General features: G+C 36.7%; 3 protein-coding genes across 3 annotated transcripts; all 3 read right to left on the bottom strand.

Annotated features, from left to right (window-relative positions):
• Positions 1–3,652: 3,652 nt before the first annotated feature.
• LOC116168282 (beta-1,3-galactosyltransferase 5) lies at positions 3,653–5,703 on the bottom strand. Its single transcript, XM_031484012.1, has one exon. The coding sequence runs from the start codon at positions 5,673–5,675 to the stop codon at positions 4,608–4,610; it is 1,068 nt and encodes a 355-aa protein (XP_031339872.1). The 5' UTR covers positions 5,676–5,703; the 3' UTR covers positions 3,653–4,607.
• An 11-nt stretch (positions 5,704–5,714) lies between these two features.
• Positions 5,715–11,402, bottom strand: LOC116169204 (histone deacetylase 8-like). Its single transcript, XM_031485233.1, has 9 exons — positions 11,270–11,402; positions 11,168–11,212; positions 9,145–9,260; positions 8,761–9,095; positions 8,246–8,352; positions 7,980–8,184; positions 7,767–7,927; positions 5,936–6,033; positions 5,715–5,886 (listed from the first exon to the last, which is right to left on the bottom strand). Exons 1-9 carry the CDS (start codon positions 11,400–11,402, stop codon positions 5,740–5,742), a joined length of 1,347 nt encoding a protein of 448 aa, XP_031341093.1. The 3' UTR covers positions 5,715–5,739.
• A 2,994-nt stretch (positions 11,403–14,396) lies between these two features.
• On the bottom strand, positions 14,397–16,385 carry LOC116168281. Its single transcript, XM_031484011.1, has 6 exons — positions 16,220–16,385; positions 15,964–16,169; positions 15,651–15,914; positions 15,337–15,605; positions 15,106–15,283; positions 14,397–15,057 (listed from the first exon to the last, which is right to left on the bottom strand). Exons 2-6 carry the CDS (start codon positions 16,003–16,005, stop codon positions 14,917–14,919), a joined length of 894 nt encoding a protein of 297 aa, XP_031339871.1. The 5' UTR covers positions 16,006–16,169; positions 16,220–16,385; the 3' UTR covers positions 14,397–14,916.
• Positions 16,386–18,831: the final 2,446 nt, after the last annotated feature.

Raw genomic sequence — 18,831 nt, 5'->3', positions numbered from 1 at the left:
AGAATCGATACAGTTCCGATTCTTTGCTGTATGTGTTGTTCCCTTATCTCGTGCCAGTGGTGAACGGTGCGTAAGCAAGTACGAGAAGTGGGTCCTCTAATTAACATTTCAAAGTAACATATCGATACTGCTTTGTTTGGTCACCTGCACTTTTCCATGTTAAATTAATTGTAACCGATGCCTAAGTAAAGGCAATGTCATTTTGGTGTGTTCTTTTTTTATGTACATTATTGTACATTTCTTCGACATGTTTTATCTAAATTGAAACGTATGTGTTTGTTTGATGTGTTTTTGTACTAAATTGATCAAGTTTTCTACTTGTATTGCTTTTGTTTTGTCAATTTTTGACTTGGTACCTGATTTTTATTGTACAATTTGAGATATTTGAGATGTGCATTTTTCTGTTCTGCATTTTATTGTCGTAGTTGATTTATTTCATGTATTCGTGTGGGTTATGCCAGGTTTTTTTTTGTCCAAAGAAGGTTTTTTCATGGCGTCGCCCTCTGTTATGTGTGCGCATTTATTTGCTCTTGTCTTTTCTTACTACTAGAGGCGCTGGTATAATTTACAAATGACGTTTTGTAAACATAGGTGATTAGGTGCAATTGCACTAATCTAAAAGTGAATTGAATTTATCATGCCATACAACCTATCCTATATGCAAGGCATTTTCCTTAAAAACTTGAGGCTCTCTTCAATTAGCTTGAACATCAATTAACTTAATTTTGTAATTACTTGTAATTACAAAATTATCATTCAATTTCTAGCGCACTCGCACAACTTTATAACAATTCGCTGACATTCCCTTACGTCGATTATGCTTTAAAACAGTGTTACTATTCGTGGCATAATTACACTGACCACAAAACAAACAATATTTTTTGGTGATTTAAATTTTTCTTACCATTAGTGGCATTCGTCAGTGGCGGATTTAGGATTTGGTCTAGGTAGTAAGGGAGGGGCGCATGGAATGTTTAAAGAAACATTGAACAAATAACTAATTCTTAATAAACTAAGAAAAGAATAAACCAAAAAATGTCTAAAGGACAAAGTCGAGCTTTCTTTTTGTATTTGCATATCGATTTTTTCCACTTTCCACAAAATTTGTCCGATAGGTATTCTTGCACGTGTTGTGCGCGAGTGCACCATCCTGTTGAAACCAACTGCAGTTTTCAACTTTTGTTTTCTTTTATGTGCCTACATCATTTTACTTGTAATATCCCATACACAGTATGTACTTTTTTACGTTTAAAAATGGCCATGACTATTCCCTCCAAAACTAAATAGATCCGCCTTAAATTTGAAATCGAAAAATGGCACGTGATCAAGTATCACAGGCAGGGAAGGAACTTAAAATAAAACACTGAAATCGTGAAAAGTTTGTTTAATAAATTATTGCTCATATTATGAACATTGTGAAAGCCTGGAATTTAGTTGCTGTACATTAACGTAAGCAAAGTCAAAAGGTGCCGCACTATCGCAAAAGCAACTGCTAAAGGTAAAAAGAGTACGACGGAGAAAAACCTTGATATTTGATTAATACAGCCCAAAAGTTAGTTAACAAAATAATTTATTTTTCATTTGCCTATTATATGCCAATTATATCTGTCATATGAGATATATAAAGCAGTCTATGACGCCCGAGGGCATAATGGATTGTCATTTCATTATGCCCTTAAACGGCCTGTCAAATATATTGACGGGGGTTATATTATGCAATAAAAAAAGATGCTACTTGATATAAAGTTGGCAAACAATAATCATTACATTTGTATATTGGAAATGCATTATTTGGAACGAAAAAATAAAATTTTGTATGCACCTCAGGAATTACTCGATATTTAACCCTCTCGAGCTCTGTCGCCCTCTGCATAAATATCGCCTTAATGCCCTTGATACATAAATAACTATTGTAGACAAATTAACAAAGATAGTAAATGCATATCCACAAACACAAAGTTTATTACGCTCAAGGTTAAAAACAAATTTATCGGTGTTTCCTTTCTTAGTAGATGATTAATGGCGAGGGGGCTCTTTATTTAAAGGCCGCCTGGCATACATTCAAAATCTACGCTATATAACTCATGAAGAGCCCTTGGAGAAATTCTCTGAAATATTGCCTTCCCCTAACATTTTCGAAATATTCACAATTTTACATTGCCAGTAGATGTGTCTCGTCAAAACGATCTTTCCGTCCTTTGAGAGTATTCTCCTCCGTTCTGCAGATATTTGCACTGAAAGTTTTGAAGTCATCAACAGATGTTTGGTCCTGACATTCCACTTGCCCCCCTTTATTTTTTTTAATGAAATCATTGGGATGGGTGGCATCTTTTTGTCTCCTGTTCTTTTGGTTTTTCTTCGTTGTCGCCTTTTTTTTTGAAATGGGTTCATTGGAATGGGTGGGATCTTTCTCTAGAAAATTCAAACGCGAATTAATCTAAATCTTTCAAAAAGTCCCCTCCCCCTTGTTAATTAGTAACTTTTACGCCCAAATAATGGCAGAATAGTTTTTAACATGGCAATGATTAATTTCTATTAGTGCGATTACACCTAATAATAATTTAAAACCAATTCGGAGTCAGTGTTAATGTCATTGATTACTTTTTGAAATTGCCAACGGTTCCTCTTCCAATCATAAAGAAGTATAATTTAGTTGTGGATCTTTTTTCCTGACGCTACTAACAATTAAAGGCAATTGATGGAATAAAAAAGCATTGATAATGTGGGGAAATGATGCACATCAAATTTATTCCAATCGTCAAAATAAAACTTGAAGCTAGCACAAGCAATATTTCTCTGGGGGAATGTTCTGAGAACCTTGCCCATTTTTTTCCAGCTTACAAATCCTACTTTTGCGTATTTCGGCTGGAAAAATTCAAAATCAAAAACAAAATAAAATGCTCTCGTTACAAGACCTTAAAGATTTCCCAACCTTTGAAAACTTTCCAAGACTTGAAAAGCTTCCAATTTGCACCTAGAAAATTTCTCTCTTTTGGAAAATTTGTTTCTAGAATATTGGTCGCTGGTACACCTCGTCATCAGTATAATGAAATTCCATAGTAATAATATAGGCGTGTATATTATAGGCACTAAAACTGCAATTAACTGATACCATTGTGTATGTACCTCGTGTATATATACAATGCTAATACCCTTAATGACAAGAGTAGGGCAAAAGTCCTCCGAAATAGTAGCTCCTAGAAAGTTTTCCAACGCAAATGTTTTGTACAAGAATTCATCACCCGGAATATTTGCCCGTGTGAACTTTAACTCTGGGATAGGGGCTCACAAAATTCAACCCAAGAATAGTAGTTCTTCAGGTTATGATAGTTTATAAATATTAATTTTTCTAACAATATGATCTAAGACAGTGCTACACATTTTAGAGGCGAGAATATCGCCTTTACACCAAATTCATTTTAAGTATCTTGTAAAGTACCACATTTTAATAGGTGCATTAGTTATCACTAGTGCTGTGCAAAAAAACGATTAATCGATAACTTATCGATTAATCGACGACCGATAAATTAAAAAAATGTATTGATTAATCGATAAATTAGTCAATTAAAAAAGTACGATTAATCGATTATTATCGTTATAATTATAACTTATTGATAATTATCGATTATTCGATAACTTATCGAATAATAGCTAGTGAATTAATTTTTTTAAAAATGCTCGACTAATGATAATTTTTATTGAAAAATGTATCGATTAATTGTGATTTTAAAGGAATGGTAGATAAATCGATAATCTACCGATTAATTTTACATCGATTTATCACAAAAGCGATCAAGTAAGAGCATTCCGTAATTGGCATGACACTTAGAAAATATGATCACAATTCACAACCTACTTTAGGCTGGTTCACGTAAATTAGACACTATAATGCTTAATTACGGTTTCTGTTAAAAACTAATAACTTTGAGGTTATTGAAAGACGTACTAAATTTTTGATGATTATCGTCTACTTGATCACCTTTGATTTCAGAAAACTACGGAGTACCTATAGTTGTTTTAATATTTTTCCAAACATCCTGTTGTTATTTAAATTATCAATATCAATACCAAATAACCAAAATTGTTAACGAGTGTACCTATGCATTGGGAATATATTTATATCGATAGGATTTATGCAAAAGTATCCATAATAATAATAATAATGTTTATTGGTGATATATACGTAGCTCCGTAGTTTTCTCCCGATAAATATCGCTATTTGATTAATCAATAACAATAAGAGATCGACAATTCTCGACAGATGTCAATAATAATCTATTATTATCGACAATTATCGATTATTATTATTATTAAAAGTTAGCGATAATTATCAAAAGTTATCGATAATTATCAATAATTATCAAAAATTATCGATAATTATGAAAAGTTATAGATAATTATCAAAAGTTATCGATTAATCGTTAATTATCGGACTAATAGACTTATAACAATTTCATTTATCGCCCAGCACTAGTTATCACAGTATAGACTCGAAATAAACAGTTACAAGAAGTCAAGAATACATCAATTATTGAAGTACAGTGTAGATTTTACTTCCTTTCCTTTAGAAAGCTTGAAACAATGACAATTAAACTATTGATAATAATTTATCCTAATTGATAACTACTTATAATACTATTACCCCTTCCCAACGTCCGTTTAACTTCCCCCACGCATGTCTCATTCAAACTTCTGATCCGTTTCGAACACTTCCTATAGTAACACTCACTGACAACATCGTTAAATTTGTAAAAAAGGTTATTATCACCACCGTTCGGGCCAACAATAATGTCACAATCATACCAAAACTTCTTTACATCACGCATACAGCACTCTAAGAATTCAGAGTGAACGGTAAAGTACTGCCCGATATTGTAATGTCTCACTTGAGATTTTTGAGCTAAAAGTCCTGTGATGTACACGTCGTCCACCCAAAAATAAGGCACTTTGGTCGATTCCTTCACCAAGCTTTGCACAGTGTTCGGATTTGTAACGTAGAACCACCCAGACAAAAATGTTGGGTACGAGGGATACTTAAATTCGTCCAACCGTATGTACCACTTATTCGACGATTCCCGTATGGGGGTCATGCCAGACAAAAGGTATCCAGCGAGTAGCTTTTTTGGCAACTTAATCGTATGTAAAAGCTGCAACAGCTTATAAACATTCACTACAATATCATCGTCCATTTTAATAACGTACTTGACCCGTTGGCAACTCGCAGCCGCCCACTTAAGCCCCATCAAGTGCTTGTACGTCAAGTTCCGATATGCTTCGACGAAATTGCCCTGCAGAAGATCACCGAAACGTCTCTCCTCGTCGTATATGGCTTCCTGCTTTGTATACTTATCCCCAGGTGCGAGACCCAGCAGAAATACACGTCTTACACCGAGCTTCTTCAAGACATCCGATGGAAACGCCCGGCGCATTGCGCTGCGCGCCTCCACGTTTCCCAAATACGAGGTTACCAGCACGACGACTGATAAACTCGAGTTGCCATCGTAGTCGCAACTGTTGTTTATGACGTATTCGAAGTCCAAGTTAAACAGTTTGTCGGGATTTACAATTAGCGGAGCTACTCGAATCGGATTTGTATTCTCTCTACTAGACTTAAGCGAAGCAAAGAGTAACAGAAAAATAATTAATAATGAAATTAACATAAACTTTCGGCTCATTGTAGGTTACATTGTAGTTTACAGTTATAATTTCACTCATTCTTATGGCATCTGATCTTAAGAGTTAGATTTGCTTGCATTCGCTTTCGATTAGTTTACAATAGTTCGTTACAGTCGAAATTATATTATTTATGTATTCGTCCGTGTTGAAGTCCCTTTGGCAACCCTCGTCGATGTGAAGCTCGTAGGTCGGTCCGTATTTTGTGAAATACTGAAAGATTACGATGATTTGTAAGTTTCCTAGGTACGAATGTACTTACTTCACTGCAGTCTGGTATATCGTTGTCTATGGGCTGATTCGTTATTAGGGAAGTTAAATACGTCCAATATCTGGCTGTATTTGCGGGATTGTAGCCACCTAAAAAAAAAGAAATTCAATCATTTATAGCATCAACTACCATAGTAAGTAGGCAGAGCTGGGCTACTAGTTCAAAAGGGCCCTTTGAGTTTTCTTTCGAAATTGGTTTCTAGTCTATAACTTTTGATTGAGAAGTCTAATCGAAAAAGTACGAATTGATTTGGATTCTACGCACCCAAATTAATAAGAAAGTGTTTTTCCGAGAAATTTTGGTGTAGTCGATTTTTGGTAAAAAAGGAAGGTTATACACTGCCCTTTTTTGAGCCCCCCACAAAAAATTGTCTCAGATGGACCGGCAAAAAAAATTTTCTTATAGAATGTGGCCTGTAGAATCCATAATTTCAAACAGTTCCAAGATTGGGCTACTAGTTCAAAAGTTACAGCCCTTTGAATTTTCTTTCGAAATTGGTTTCTAGTCTATAACTTTTGATTGAGAAGTCTGATCGAAGAAGTACGAATTGTTTTGGATTCTACGCACCAAAATTAATAAGAAAAAGTGTTTTCCCGAGAAATTTTGGTGTAGTCGATTTTTGGTAAAAAAGGAAGGTTATACACTGCCTTTTTTTGAGCCCCGAAAAAAAAATTGTCTCAGATCGACCCGGAAAAAAAATTTTCTTATAGAATGTGGCCTGTAGAATCCATAATTTCAAACAGTTCCAAGATTGGGCTACTAGTTCAAAAGTTACAGCCCTTTGAATTTTCTTTCGAAATTGGTTTCTAGTCTATAACTTTTGATTGAGAAGTCTGATCGAAAAAGTACGAATTGTTTTGGATTCTACGCACCAAAATTAATAAGAAAAAGTGTTTTCCCGAGAAATTTTGGTGCAGTCGATTTTTGGTAAAAAAGGAAGGTTATACACTGCCTTTTTTTGAGCCCCGAAAAAAAAATTGTCTCAGATCGACCTGAAAAAAAATTTTTCTTATAGAATGTGGCCTGTAGAATTTTGAGGTAGTCGATTTTTGGTAAAAAGCAGGGTAAAAAGGGAAGGAAGAATACTATGCGAAGTATTCGAATACTTTACGAAGTATCCAAATACTTTGCGAAGTATTCGAATACTAAATATTTGTGAAAGTATTTGAGTCACATATACAAATACTGCTTCCATAAAAGTATTTAATTACAAAGTATTTGAATACTTTAAAGGATTTGAATACTAAAAAGTATTTACAAAATCGAATACTGCCCAGCTCTCTGTAAGTAGGTACTAGATTTATAGGGCAATCTGTCATTTTAGTAAAAATGCTCTCTTGCTGAAAAAGACACTCAAAAAAAGTAATGGAGTACCCGGGTTAAAATAAGATTATGGCCTTTGGGATTGCGACTCAAATAAGCAAAAAATGAAAAAAAGAGTAACTTTAGTGCATTTTCCATGAATTTATCAATAATACCCGAAAGGTCATGTAACGAACTATTTATGCGTTGGTACAAAAGAATATTTTTATAGATAACAAACTTGGTATTGCGCACATCTGATTTTTACAATATGCGATATGCTTGCCTTTATACTAAAGCATCTGTGGTTAACATTAAAAAAAAATATCTAAGAAAGTTGACATTGCGCATAGGCACATTAATCGTCAAGATTTTTGTTCGTTGAGGTGCGACAGCTATAAGCTAATTGCTAATTGCGCTACAAATTATATTTCTAAAAAATCACATTGTTCATCCACCTTAGATTTAACTGCTTCCAAATTTATCAAGGTACATACAACAAATCACATCAATAACCTACCTCCCCCTAAAAACAAAGTTGGTACATTGCAGTTCAAAACATCCTTGATACACTCCCCCATATCTTTCGTCGTAATATTAATTTGCCCAACAGGATCCCCATTAATGCAGTCTGCACCACACTGTACAACCAAGGCCGAAGGTTTAAAAGCTCGGAAAACTCTAAAATTGCAAATGCAATATTATTGTATAATCGAAACCCAAAGGCACATACCTCGGAAAGATCTCTTTAAAACACCTCAAATACGTTTTCCCACTACAACCGTCGCGTAATGGAACATTCAGGGAGAAATATTTCCCTCGCCGACTCCCGACTTCGTCAACATTACCGCCGCCCGGATAAAATCCAGGGCTGTACTTGTGGAAAGACAGAGTTAAAATTTTCGAGCTCAATTCGAACGCATTCTGCACTCCGTTCCCTGAAAAGTGAAAAACAAATTTTTGAACGTCTCCGCAATTACTCACAAAAAAATTAGTTACCGTGATGGACGTCTAGATCAACATACAATATCTTGGTAAAGCTTCTCGTTAGAGTCTGAATGGCGATCACAATGTCGTTTACGTAACAAAATCCTTCGGCTTCGTCTCTGAAATGAGCATGAATTAAAAAAAATGTTTACTAAGGCATCAAAGGGGGTACATTTAGATCTTATTGTGTACTTATTAAGTACCCAAAAGACTTTGGCATACAATGCACCCAGAAGCTTTCTAGTGGTTTCTCTCTAGTAGACCACTAGACAGTTTTGCAGATTTTTATAGTGCTTTCCAGAGCCTCCTAAATATCTTTGGTGGACTCATTGGATTATGATACTTTATGCCCTTTCCAGAGTTAGGTGAACCTCAGAAACTTTGGAATGGACATAAAGCTCTGAGAACTAGAAGAAAGAAGGCCCTAAAATGTACTAGAGAGGATCTGTATTTGAATATTAAAGGATAAAAAGATCTATGCTGTGTGTCCCCTCTCAGCCTTCGTGGAAATTGGACTGAGAAAAAACCTTTGGGCGTGATGCCAGCCGCCGAACCAGTTAATTGCAAAATCGCACTTGCGCTCCGCCAGTAAATTTGCAGCAGTTATCGAACCACCGGCTAATGCTTGCACTAATGTGTAAAGTCGAGGGAGCAAGGGACAGTCGTAACTTAAACCGAACTCGTCTTCCTCTCCATCTTCGAAGCCAACATCGTCCTCTTTGTACGCTTTCATAAAATCCAAGTACGCACTCGAATGGAATAATCTAAGCTCATCGTATGTGGCCGGAACGCTTGGGACTACCGTTACGTTACCAGATTTGAGCAGTTCGTACGAGTTAACTAAGTCGGTTACGATGGAAGCCTAAAATTTTAAGAAATGTTTGCGTAGTTTTTTAGTGGAGGGTGCTTACTCGTCCAGGAACTGTTGGCAGGCGATCGCATTCGTCGCGTAAAGTAGAATCGTAAATGTAAATTACCTTCTTTTCCATTCCAACTTTAATTAACCTAAAAAAGTTTGCCGGCAATTTTTAAATTTAAAAATGTGTGGTTATGTGCATACATATACAGGGTGATCTATACTACTCGGACTTCTGTACATACACAGTGCGAAACTGACTGGCGCATCAGATTCTGATGCATGCCTAAACTTGAGCTCCAGTATACGGAAGTCGGGAGGTAGCCATGGAAATGGTACTTTCGCGTGCGCCCTGGTGGATAAAAGAAATATTTCGACAGCCCTTGTTTTTATTGTGGTACATTCTTTTCCCGCATATTCACACCACACAAATATAAAAGCATATTTATTCAATGAGAATGAAGCAATTCTTCACGGACCACTAAAATTTTCACGCGGCCCACCAGTTGGCGACCGCTGGTCTAGGAGATATGTGCATTGCCTCTTTGACTTTTTCTTAGAAAGTGGATAATGCTATTGCTAGAATAGGTATACCACCATGGAATTTCCCAAACGTGGCGGGGCAATTGATTTCTGACACTAATATTTAATATGAAACTTCATAATTTCATTTCTTGGTTCAAACTCGGTGCGCTTTTTTACCCGCAACATGACATTTTATTCGATATCCTGCTCCTGCATCTGAATTAAGTATGTTTACACAGTATCTGCAATCGATAGAAGATAAGTATGTAGAAAACCTGAAACCATACGAACAGTGCTGCATTTTATGGTTGGTATAATGCAGTCGAGTGTAGATGATTGTTTGCGTAATGAGTATACCAATTAAAATTCAGCACTGTTCCTATGTTTTCCTACATACTTAGTCTGTTGTATCGATTGCAGAGGTACTATGTAAACATACGAACATATCTAGTTTAGAATGATGTCAATACTCGATGACGTGCGTGCAAACTTAGGAAAATCCTACTCTACTTATTTATTTTTTTATTTATTATCACTCTCTTGTTCTGGGCCCTCAACAGACTTGCGCCCAATTACAGAGTGACCTGCATAATGCTTTTTAGAGGTGCCTCTGCAGAAGGTACTTTTATGCCACGTATGATTTTTAAGCTATTTTTTAGCTATCAATTGGCAAAAACAGATATAATAATTAAGAACATATGCATATGCACATCCTGATTTAGGCTTTGTTGCTACGTGTAATTTGTAGCACATTATAATGTCCTAAATTTTAAGGGAATGAAGGCTAGATGTGTCGACTTGGCTCCCTCCAACAAAATTTCAAAAAGGCAACTTTAGTTGTAACCTCTACAAGTAAACATTAAATTTTTACTCGTAGGATGCAACATATTCCAAACTTTTTTCAGCAGCAACAAATAGGACTAATTAAAATAATTTTTTTGTATATGTTCACTGAACGTGTCTGTTCGTTTGATCTATAAGCAAATTGAGTTGTGTTTAATAGAAGTTCCAAAATCGATGCCGAAGTGATAAATAGTGAAATTCGCGCTCGTGTTATAAATGTACATGTATGTTATAAATTTGAGTACAAATACAAGTAAGGGATAAATAATAATAACTTGTATTGGTTAATCAATCTATTTAATGGCAAAGTTTACACACTGACTTTTTTGCCATACGTCAAATAGTTACGGGCAGTTTAACCCTATCCATCTTACATAAACTTACTGTTTCATCGTTAATACTAACCAGTATACCACCATTATATAGTGATACATATGTCATGTCTATGATATAACCACTAGGTACTTAATCTTAAAAATCTAAGCAAAGTTTTGAACAGCAATACTTTAATACCAAATTTTGAGAGCAACATTACCCTCTCACAAAGCGCAACGTGTCTACTGTACCGAACAAGAGAGGGAGAATTGAAAAATACCGGGTTTTTGGCACTATAAATAATGGTACCAGTGTATCGATTCCCGGTTGTCATCACTTCTTAAATAACGGTTCCGGTTCAAAGTGAGCGACTCTTAAGCTCGATTTTCACTCACCCCGCGCTTGGTAACCGCGACGCGATGCCGCGCTGCAAGGCGTCGCTAAAGAAGATTTCATGTTTACGTTTACGACGCCACGCATTCTTTATTTAGCAGTACTTTGCATCGCGGTATCGCATTGCGTCGCGAAGTTGAGTGCAAGTGAGAATCGGCCTTTAGACTGCTTTCGCATTGGCGACAGTCCCTGAATCGCGAGGTACGCGACAAAGCCAAGTTTGTTGTTCGTTCCCATTGTGCTAGGGTTCCCCCTCAGACCTCGTAGTTTTATTTACAGGTCTGCGCCCTCGACACAACCTACCCTTATGGGTAGCCAGAGCGGGTCTGATTAGAATTATGAATTGAATAAAGGGTAAATTTCGTTTTTGCCCAAGTATAACAAAGACAGGGAATTCTGAACAGAACGATAATAAATATCGTGTCTAGAAACGTTTCAGGGGATGATTTATTGGGGTTTAACTGCACCTACATCTCTACATACAGGGTGGCCATTTGAAAACGAAACAGAGCCTATTTTGGAAACCTCAAAACATTTACGAAAATATCCTGGGACCCGTCAATTTTTGATTCAAGGGGGAACCATTTTTTTGCTAATTTCGCCCCCCTAAGGGCAACGCCCTAGCGGGGGTGACAAGTGCTCCCAAACTTTTAAATCGAATGGGGGGTCGAGTGATACCTTATTTTGAAGGTATTTTTATGTGGATTATAACCCTTAAGTTTTAAATCGCTACTAATTTGCCTAGCCGATACAGGGGCTAATAAAAGTTAAAAACGTGTCAACATTTTCTTATGAAAAAAATGCTTGTAAATGAATTAGTTAAATAACAAAAATTAATACATCAGTAAATACAAAAAATGTTGTTCTCCTACATTCTGAACCGTATTTTTTGTTGTTGTTTTTTTTCTTTTTAATACCTGTAGGTGGCTATGCCAATTCTGCAACAGAAATCTTGGTTATTGTTGAGAGCGTTACATAGCAACATTTTGAAGTTTAATAGTGCTTGTCAATTGTTGTTGTCAAATAATAGTAGTGACAAATACACACCTGTCGCTATTGGGCTGATTCAAATCCCAGACTATTTCGTGAGGTGCATACACAACGTCCCGAAAAATTGAATGTTTGGGCTGGCATTTTTGGTAACCATATCGTAGGCCCCTTTTTTTACGTGGCAATCTAACAGGAGAGATGTACTTGAAGTTATTAGAAAATACGATTCATCCGGCATTAGTGGAGATACTAGAAAATAACGAGTACTTGGAAAATCGTATAGTATTTCAACAAGATGGTGCGCCACCCCACTATGCTGCAAGGGTTCGTCAATATTTGGACCAAACGTTTCCAGAACATTGGATTGGAAGAAGAGGAGCTATTGAATGGCCTCTTCGTTCCCCGGACTTAAGTCTGGTAGATTTTTTTTATGGGGACCTTTAAAAACTAAAATTTATGCTAGTCAGCCAACGTCGCTAGAGAACTTGCGACAAAGAATAATTGATGAATGTCGTCAAATCACCCCAGAAGTTTTGCAAAATGTATGGGAAAGGTTTGAACAAAACCTGTATTATTGTATGGAAGTCGAAGGCCAACATTTCCAACATTGACTTGATTGATTTTAGCTTTAAGCACTTAAAATAAAACTGATTTAAATCTTAAGAGTTATAATCTACATAAAAATACTTTCAAAATAAGGTATCACTCGACCCCCCATTCGATTTAAAATTTTGGGGACACTTGTCACCCCCGCTATGGCTTTGCCCCCAGGGGGGCGAAACTAGCAAAAAAATGGTTCCCCCTCGGATCAAAAATTGACGGGTCCGAGGATTTTTTCGTAAATGTTTTGAGGTTCCCAAAATAGGCTCTGTTTCGTTTTCAAATGGCCATCCTGTATAAGTGCGACGAATTGGGGTGTAGCGGTCATTTCTTTTGTGGTAAATTTTGCAACGTCTCTAATCATTGGGCTCGTTCATAAGACACAACAGTTACCGCTACGCTACCTCGTAGCGTATCGGTAACAGTTGGGGGTCTTATGTCACGTTCCCTACTTTGACGTATGTAGCGCTACTAAAAATGGCCGACTGCTCCGTAAAGAGCGTAAAAGTAGCGACCTAATTATAAGACGTATCAGTAACTGTTCCAGAACAGTTGTGTCTTATGAACGCGCCCATTACCTACTGACATAGGTGGAAATCCTCTAGTTCCGTATATGTAATCTCATATTTGAATGTGACTTAATAATTTATATACAGGGTGTTCCATTTATCTGGAGATAGTCGATTATTTCGGAAACTAGCGGGGATATCAAAAAATGATTTATATAAAATATTCTTCATGTAGATGGGCCCATTTATAGTGATGCTGTGCACATTTTCACATAACTGTAGCTTAAGAATCAATTGTAGGGCAACTTAATTTCAAATAGAAACTTTTTACAGACCTTTATACACCTCTACCATTTTTTTTTATATCGTCATTGTAGTGTACTCCCCAGGTTCCATAACTACAAGAACTCAGAAATAAAATTTAAAAGTGACCAGCCGTATAGCTATTCCCTCGCCAAAAGCTAAACAGATCCCGCTTAAATTTGAAATCAAAAAGCGGCAGTTAGTTGTGAACAACGATATGACCTATTAATAAGGTACAGTAGGGGAATGAAAAATGAAACACTATATGATGGCATAATTGTATTATTCGTACTTTGAACCTCTTTGCATTTTGTCCAGTTATTTTAATAGTCTCGAATGAGCAATAGGGAAAATGTTATACCTATATCTATGTGTAATATAATTTGTTGCAATTCATTGATATAAAGCATGATACATATAAATACAAAACAAGTTGCAAAACAACAGGTGACTCATCTTTTGGTGCAATAAAATGGAAAATTACATGGCCTTGGAGGGCAAACACAATGTTTTAACACACATATCGCACATAGATTCTAAAACAAAGAGTTTCTGTTTTAGCAGAGTCGCGCGCCCGAGACAGGTAGCATGAGCGGTGGTTGCGGGGAGTTTTAGCTTACAAACAAATCAGTACACAAACACAGATCAAACAATTCGATAAATTTCGCATGTTTGATAGATCTAAAAATATAAGAGACTGCGTAATAGAAACAGACAAAAATGAACGCGATTGCAAAGAATAAAAGTGAACGGTATCAAATGTGTGATTCTACATTGAGGTTAAATTATGTCAATTTCAAAAACAAAAGATGGAAAATTATAAAATATGTCAATTTTATTTTGAGCTAGACAGCGACGTTTTTATTGGTATTCTTCTTGATAATTGAAATTATGAGCATCTAGATTTAAATCAAATTTTTGCCAACCCTGCATTTTAATTAATATAATATGCAGCGGCGTAGATAGCTTAAAATTTCGTCAACCATGTCTCTACAATCGCCCACACCCACATCTTTTTGAATACATTGTTTTTATGTTGCAAAAACAATATTCTTATTACAATATTTTATTTACAAAAGTGTTAAAACCTAGTGTTTCTCTATGCATTGCATGAAAAGTTTGAATTGTGCACGATTTACAGAGAAATGAGCTACACATCAAAATTATAGGTACTCTCAACTGAGTGCTACTTCTAAAACATTTGGCCATATTCCTCAATTACATAATACAAAAATTATAATCGAAACAAAGAGAATAATCTTATTGTGAGGTACTTTGCAGAATTACACAGTCTTACAAAAACAGGAAATTACATGGAAACTTATGTGCTATAAGTACAAACACCAAAATTATAATTTCACTTGTAATTTGTTTTCCCAAGGAATTGCGTTTATTTCATAAAGGAATGTTTCCAATTTCTCAAGATATTCTTCGCGATGTCTTTTGTAATGTCCAACATGTGGCGATGTGTCCCAACATTGCCAGTAGACCTACGATATTTTTATGCGATTAATATATCGAAAACTAGACAGACCTACCTTTAGCCCCAAACTTTCCCAGTTTTCCTTTAACCGTAGGTTAGAGGTCTCGGCGCCCACGAGGTCAGTCTTGCTTAAAAAGCATAAGGCGGGCGCCTTCACCATGTTACCGTGGAATAATTGACTAGCCCTAACGTAATGGCAGGTGGCTACCTTGTCGAATGTCCGCAGATGATAGCTAAACAAAAGCTATCAGTAGTTGTGCCCTTCGGGAGTGTACCTTATAATTACAGAATGTACTGTCTCATCGCATTTTGCAGAACTTTATGCTTGGGAAACAGTGCCATCGGAAATCCGTAAGGTATCTCGGATATATCGGCCACGCTATCCCATACCTGTCCGATGATACGATCTACAACATGCCGGAACCTCTGGGGCTCTTGCGATAACCGAACAAGAACCTCGCCCCACTGATAGCCACCAACTGAAAAGCCATGAACAATTAGTGGCGCGTAACTCGAGTTTCGGTCGAGAAATGTTGCTACTTCATTCGCAATTACCTACAAATGTGTAATTAGCCGTCGGAAATCGATAACGTTCAATACTTGTGTTCCTTTGGTCGGCCACAGCATCTGCCATGGTGCCGTGTTAACGTTGAGTACGTCAAAGCCGTGCCCGGTGTAGTAGTCCGCGAATTTGTGCATATGCTTCTGCTTCGCCAAGAGCCATGAGAGTAAAATAACGAGGGGCTTATCCAATGGTGTGCTCAACTTAAAATTTGTGACGTTTGAGCGTATTTTGTCCTTCGTTATCAACTCCAAGTTTTTGGAGAGTGGTAAAGAAGACAGCCATCGCTTTCTGACAACGTTCTAAAATAATGCTTCTAGCATTAGCAATAAACAAAAGAAAGTCACTTACGCATGTTAGATTTCCGCAGGTACTACGTGAAAGTGAAAGCATTATGGATAGGTATTTCTGATGCACCTTTCAGAGATTGTATATCACAGAGGTAGTTTTATCAGTATATTAATCTTGATGCTTGAGCAAGTTGGTGTCACCTCTTCATTTACTCATAAAACATCAAGCATTTACTGTGCGATCTAGTTGCCTATGTATTGATACAACTGCAATGCACTTGCATTAGTGGCAATGCAACTGCAACGATGTTGCATACAAAAGTAGTTGGCGGTCACAACGTGCGTCATATATAAATCACAAATTGTATACTAACGGTTCCAATTTAATGTAAAAATTCGTACTAAAAATACCGGCACGAAACCGATTTCAGGCAAGGTTGTGTTTTGGTTTTGTCATTCTGTATAGCATGCACGAGAAGAAAGGGGGCGAGATATGTAGGTACAATTGTCCTTGGAATGTGGTAATAGCTATGGGGCAAAAACTCATAGCATAGGATAATAGCCATTGCGTAATCTAAATACATGGGTGAAAACGTGAACGAAAAACGATAGCATGTCATCGTAGACCGATATAATAATTTACAATTAATTTATCGGCCGAATAAAGTCCAAGAGACTGATCAGTGATCACTTTATTGTAGCATGATCCAAGTGCAATCGTTTGGTATTTTTAGAAAGCCGGTTCCGTATATACGGGGGCAGTTTAAGAAACAAAATCCAACGTTTGTTATGAGGAAATAAGTCCGGAAGTTTTGAAACTTCGCAGGTTTGGATGTCCAGAACTAAAATTCACAAAATGCACAATCCTAGACATGCCGCCGGCGCCGCCATCTTGCCAAGATGGCGCCCAAAAACGGTTTTTTGCAAATATCTTCAAAACTATGCGTTTTTCGAAAAAGTATGTTGATAGCAAAATTGAAGAGGCAACAATTTCGTACAGGAAATGTTCTTAGCATATTTTTGCTAAAGTGAGCCGTTTAGGCTCAAGCTGATTGAATGACAACATATTCTGTTAATTTCTATAAACTGCCCCTATCTCCATATACCTATGCGTATACATTTATCTTTTATAGTAAATCGGGCTATTCAATTGGTTTCTCGTTATACTTATAATTTACTGACTAACGGGCACATTCCTAGCATAAGTGCAGCAGTGGCGTAACTAGGTAGGTGCCAAAGGTGCCGCGGCACCACGCTCTGAAGATGGGAGGGCGCGCCAGAGGCGCTGAAGTACCGAGGGCACTAAGTCGGGATGGGCAGTACGTGGTGTACCGTATAGATCAGTCACAAAAGACAAGAACGGCAGTTAAATTCTAATAGTTTACTGAAGTCGACTACAGTGTGCGCTGAAATATAATGAAAACTAAATTTACGCTCCTTTAGGATGAACGGAACATTGTTAAAAAATTAAAAAAATTGTCAAAGTCACCGTGTGAGATCCAAGGCATTTTTGTGTGGCAGATCAGTACTTTTATTAGCCAGTTTTGACTCCACAATCAATAAGATCTTGTCGGGAGCTACCATATTCCCTTTGTCGGTACCCACTTCTGACGCCCCCACAGTCCGCGGATGTATACAAAGTTTGAATCAAAACACTTGTACCACGCTATGTTAAGTGCCTCAATATGAATGGCGACTATTTTGAAAAACAGTCTAAGAGCGTATATAATAACGCACGCCTGCAATAAATCGCCACCAGAGGGCGCTGGCTATTTACACGTCATCTCTCTACAAGGCGCCTCGAAGCAGATCGTTTGTCGTGTCGCTTAACAGTTGTACTGATGATAAGCGTGTTTGGTAATAGATTCGAAAAAGTGTTACGTTTCGCAACGTATTTAGCGTTTACGTGTTGATTTTACTTGACAATAGTGCAAGTGTAATAAATTGATTGTGTTATTTCTTTTATTATGGCTTCGATTGAAAAGTGTTTTGTTTGTGACGAAAGTCTTTCGGAGGGTAAAACTGTGAAGGTGAAAGAACGGGGTTTGAATACTTTTAGACGATTAATAGGATTGAGATGTTCAATGGTTTGCGGTGTCTGCAATGGGAAGACTTGTGAATATATCAGCCAAGTGACACTGGACGAATCCGATGAAGAAGACCTCCATTCGCTGTTTGATGATTCTTGATCGACTGCAGAAGGAGAGTCCGACGAGTTGAAGGAAATCGACATCGATTCTGAAGCTGGAGGTGACCATTTTCCCCGTTGAAGATGTGGAAATCAACGAGCAAGGTTCGTCTGGCCTTTGCCAAAGATAATTTCAGTACCTAAGTGGATTAGGCCTGCAGGGGAAACCACGTTAAAAAAAACGCGCCGTGTACTTTACCTCTTGGGTGGTGTGGAAACAAGTATAGCATTTTAAATCGAAATTAATTGATCATAAATTATTAACATGGATTAATTAATGAATTAATCGATTAATTGAATATAAGATATGCCATTATTTCGTGATAAATATTTACTAGGAACATATTTTATAGGAAACTTCCCCCTCTTTAATTTTGAGCTCTACATACTTTTTCGAAAAACGCATATAAATATAGTTTTGGAGATATTTGCAAAAAACAAATAAAGATTCGTCTGTCATATTGATTAATATGAATATTGTTTGAACATAGTTCACAGAAAATAAATCTCTTACGCTCCTTAAACTGTTAACAGCACTATACCAAATGACAATATCAACTTTTTCTTCAGTCAAATACATCGCACACGAACGAAAACGAAAAAATACGGAAGCTAAACAGCAATACTCAAATTAATTAATATGACATCCAGATCTTTATTTGTTTTAAGAAGTTATTTTGGGTGCATAAAATTAGGCGCCTTTGAGAAGGATTTTGTCATCTAAAAGTAGACATAGGGAAA

This window comes from Photinus pyralis, unplaced genomic scaffold, assembly GCF_008802855.1.
Source record: "Photinus pyralis isolate 1611_PpyrPB1 unplaced genomic scaffold, Ppyr1.3 Ppyr1.4_LG4, whole genome shotgun sequence".
NCBI classification, from domain to species: Eukaryota; Metazoa; Arthropoda; class Insecta; order Coleoptera; family Lampyridae; genus Photinus; species Photinus pyralis.
The sequence above is the reverse complement of the archived record's forward strand: the minus strand, read 5'-3'. Positions and strand labels throughout refer to the sequence as shown.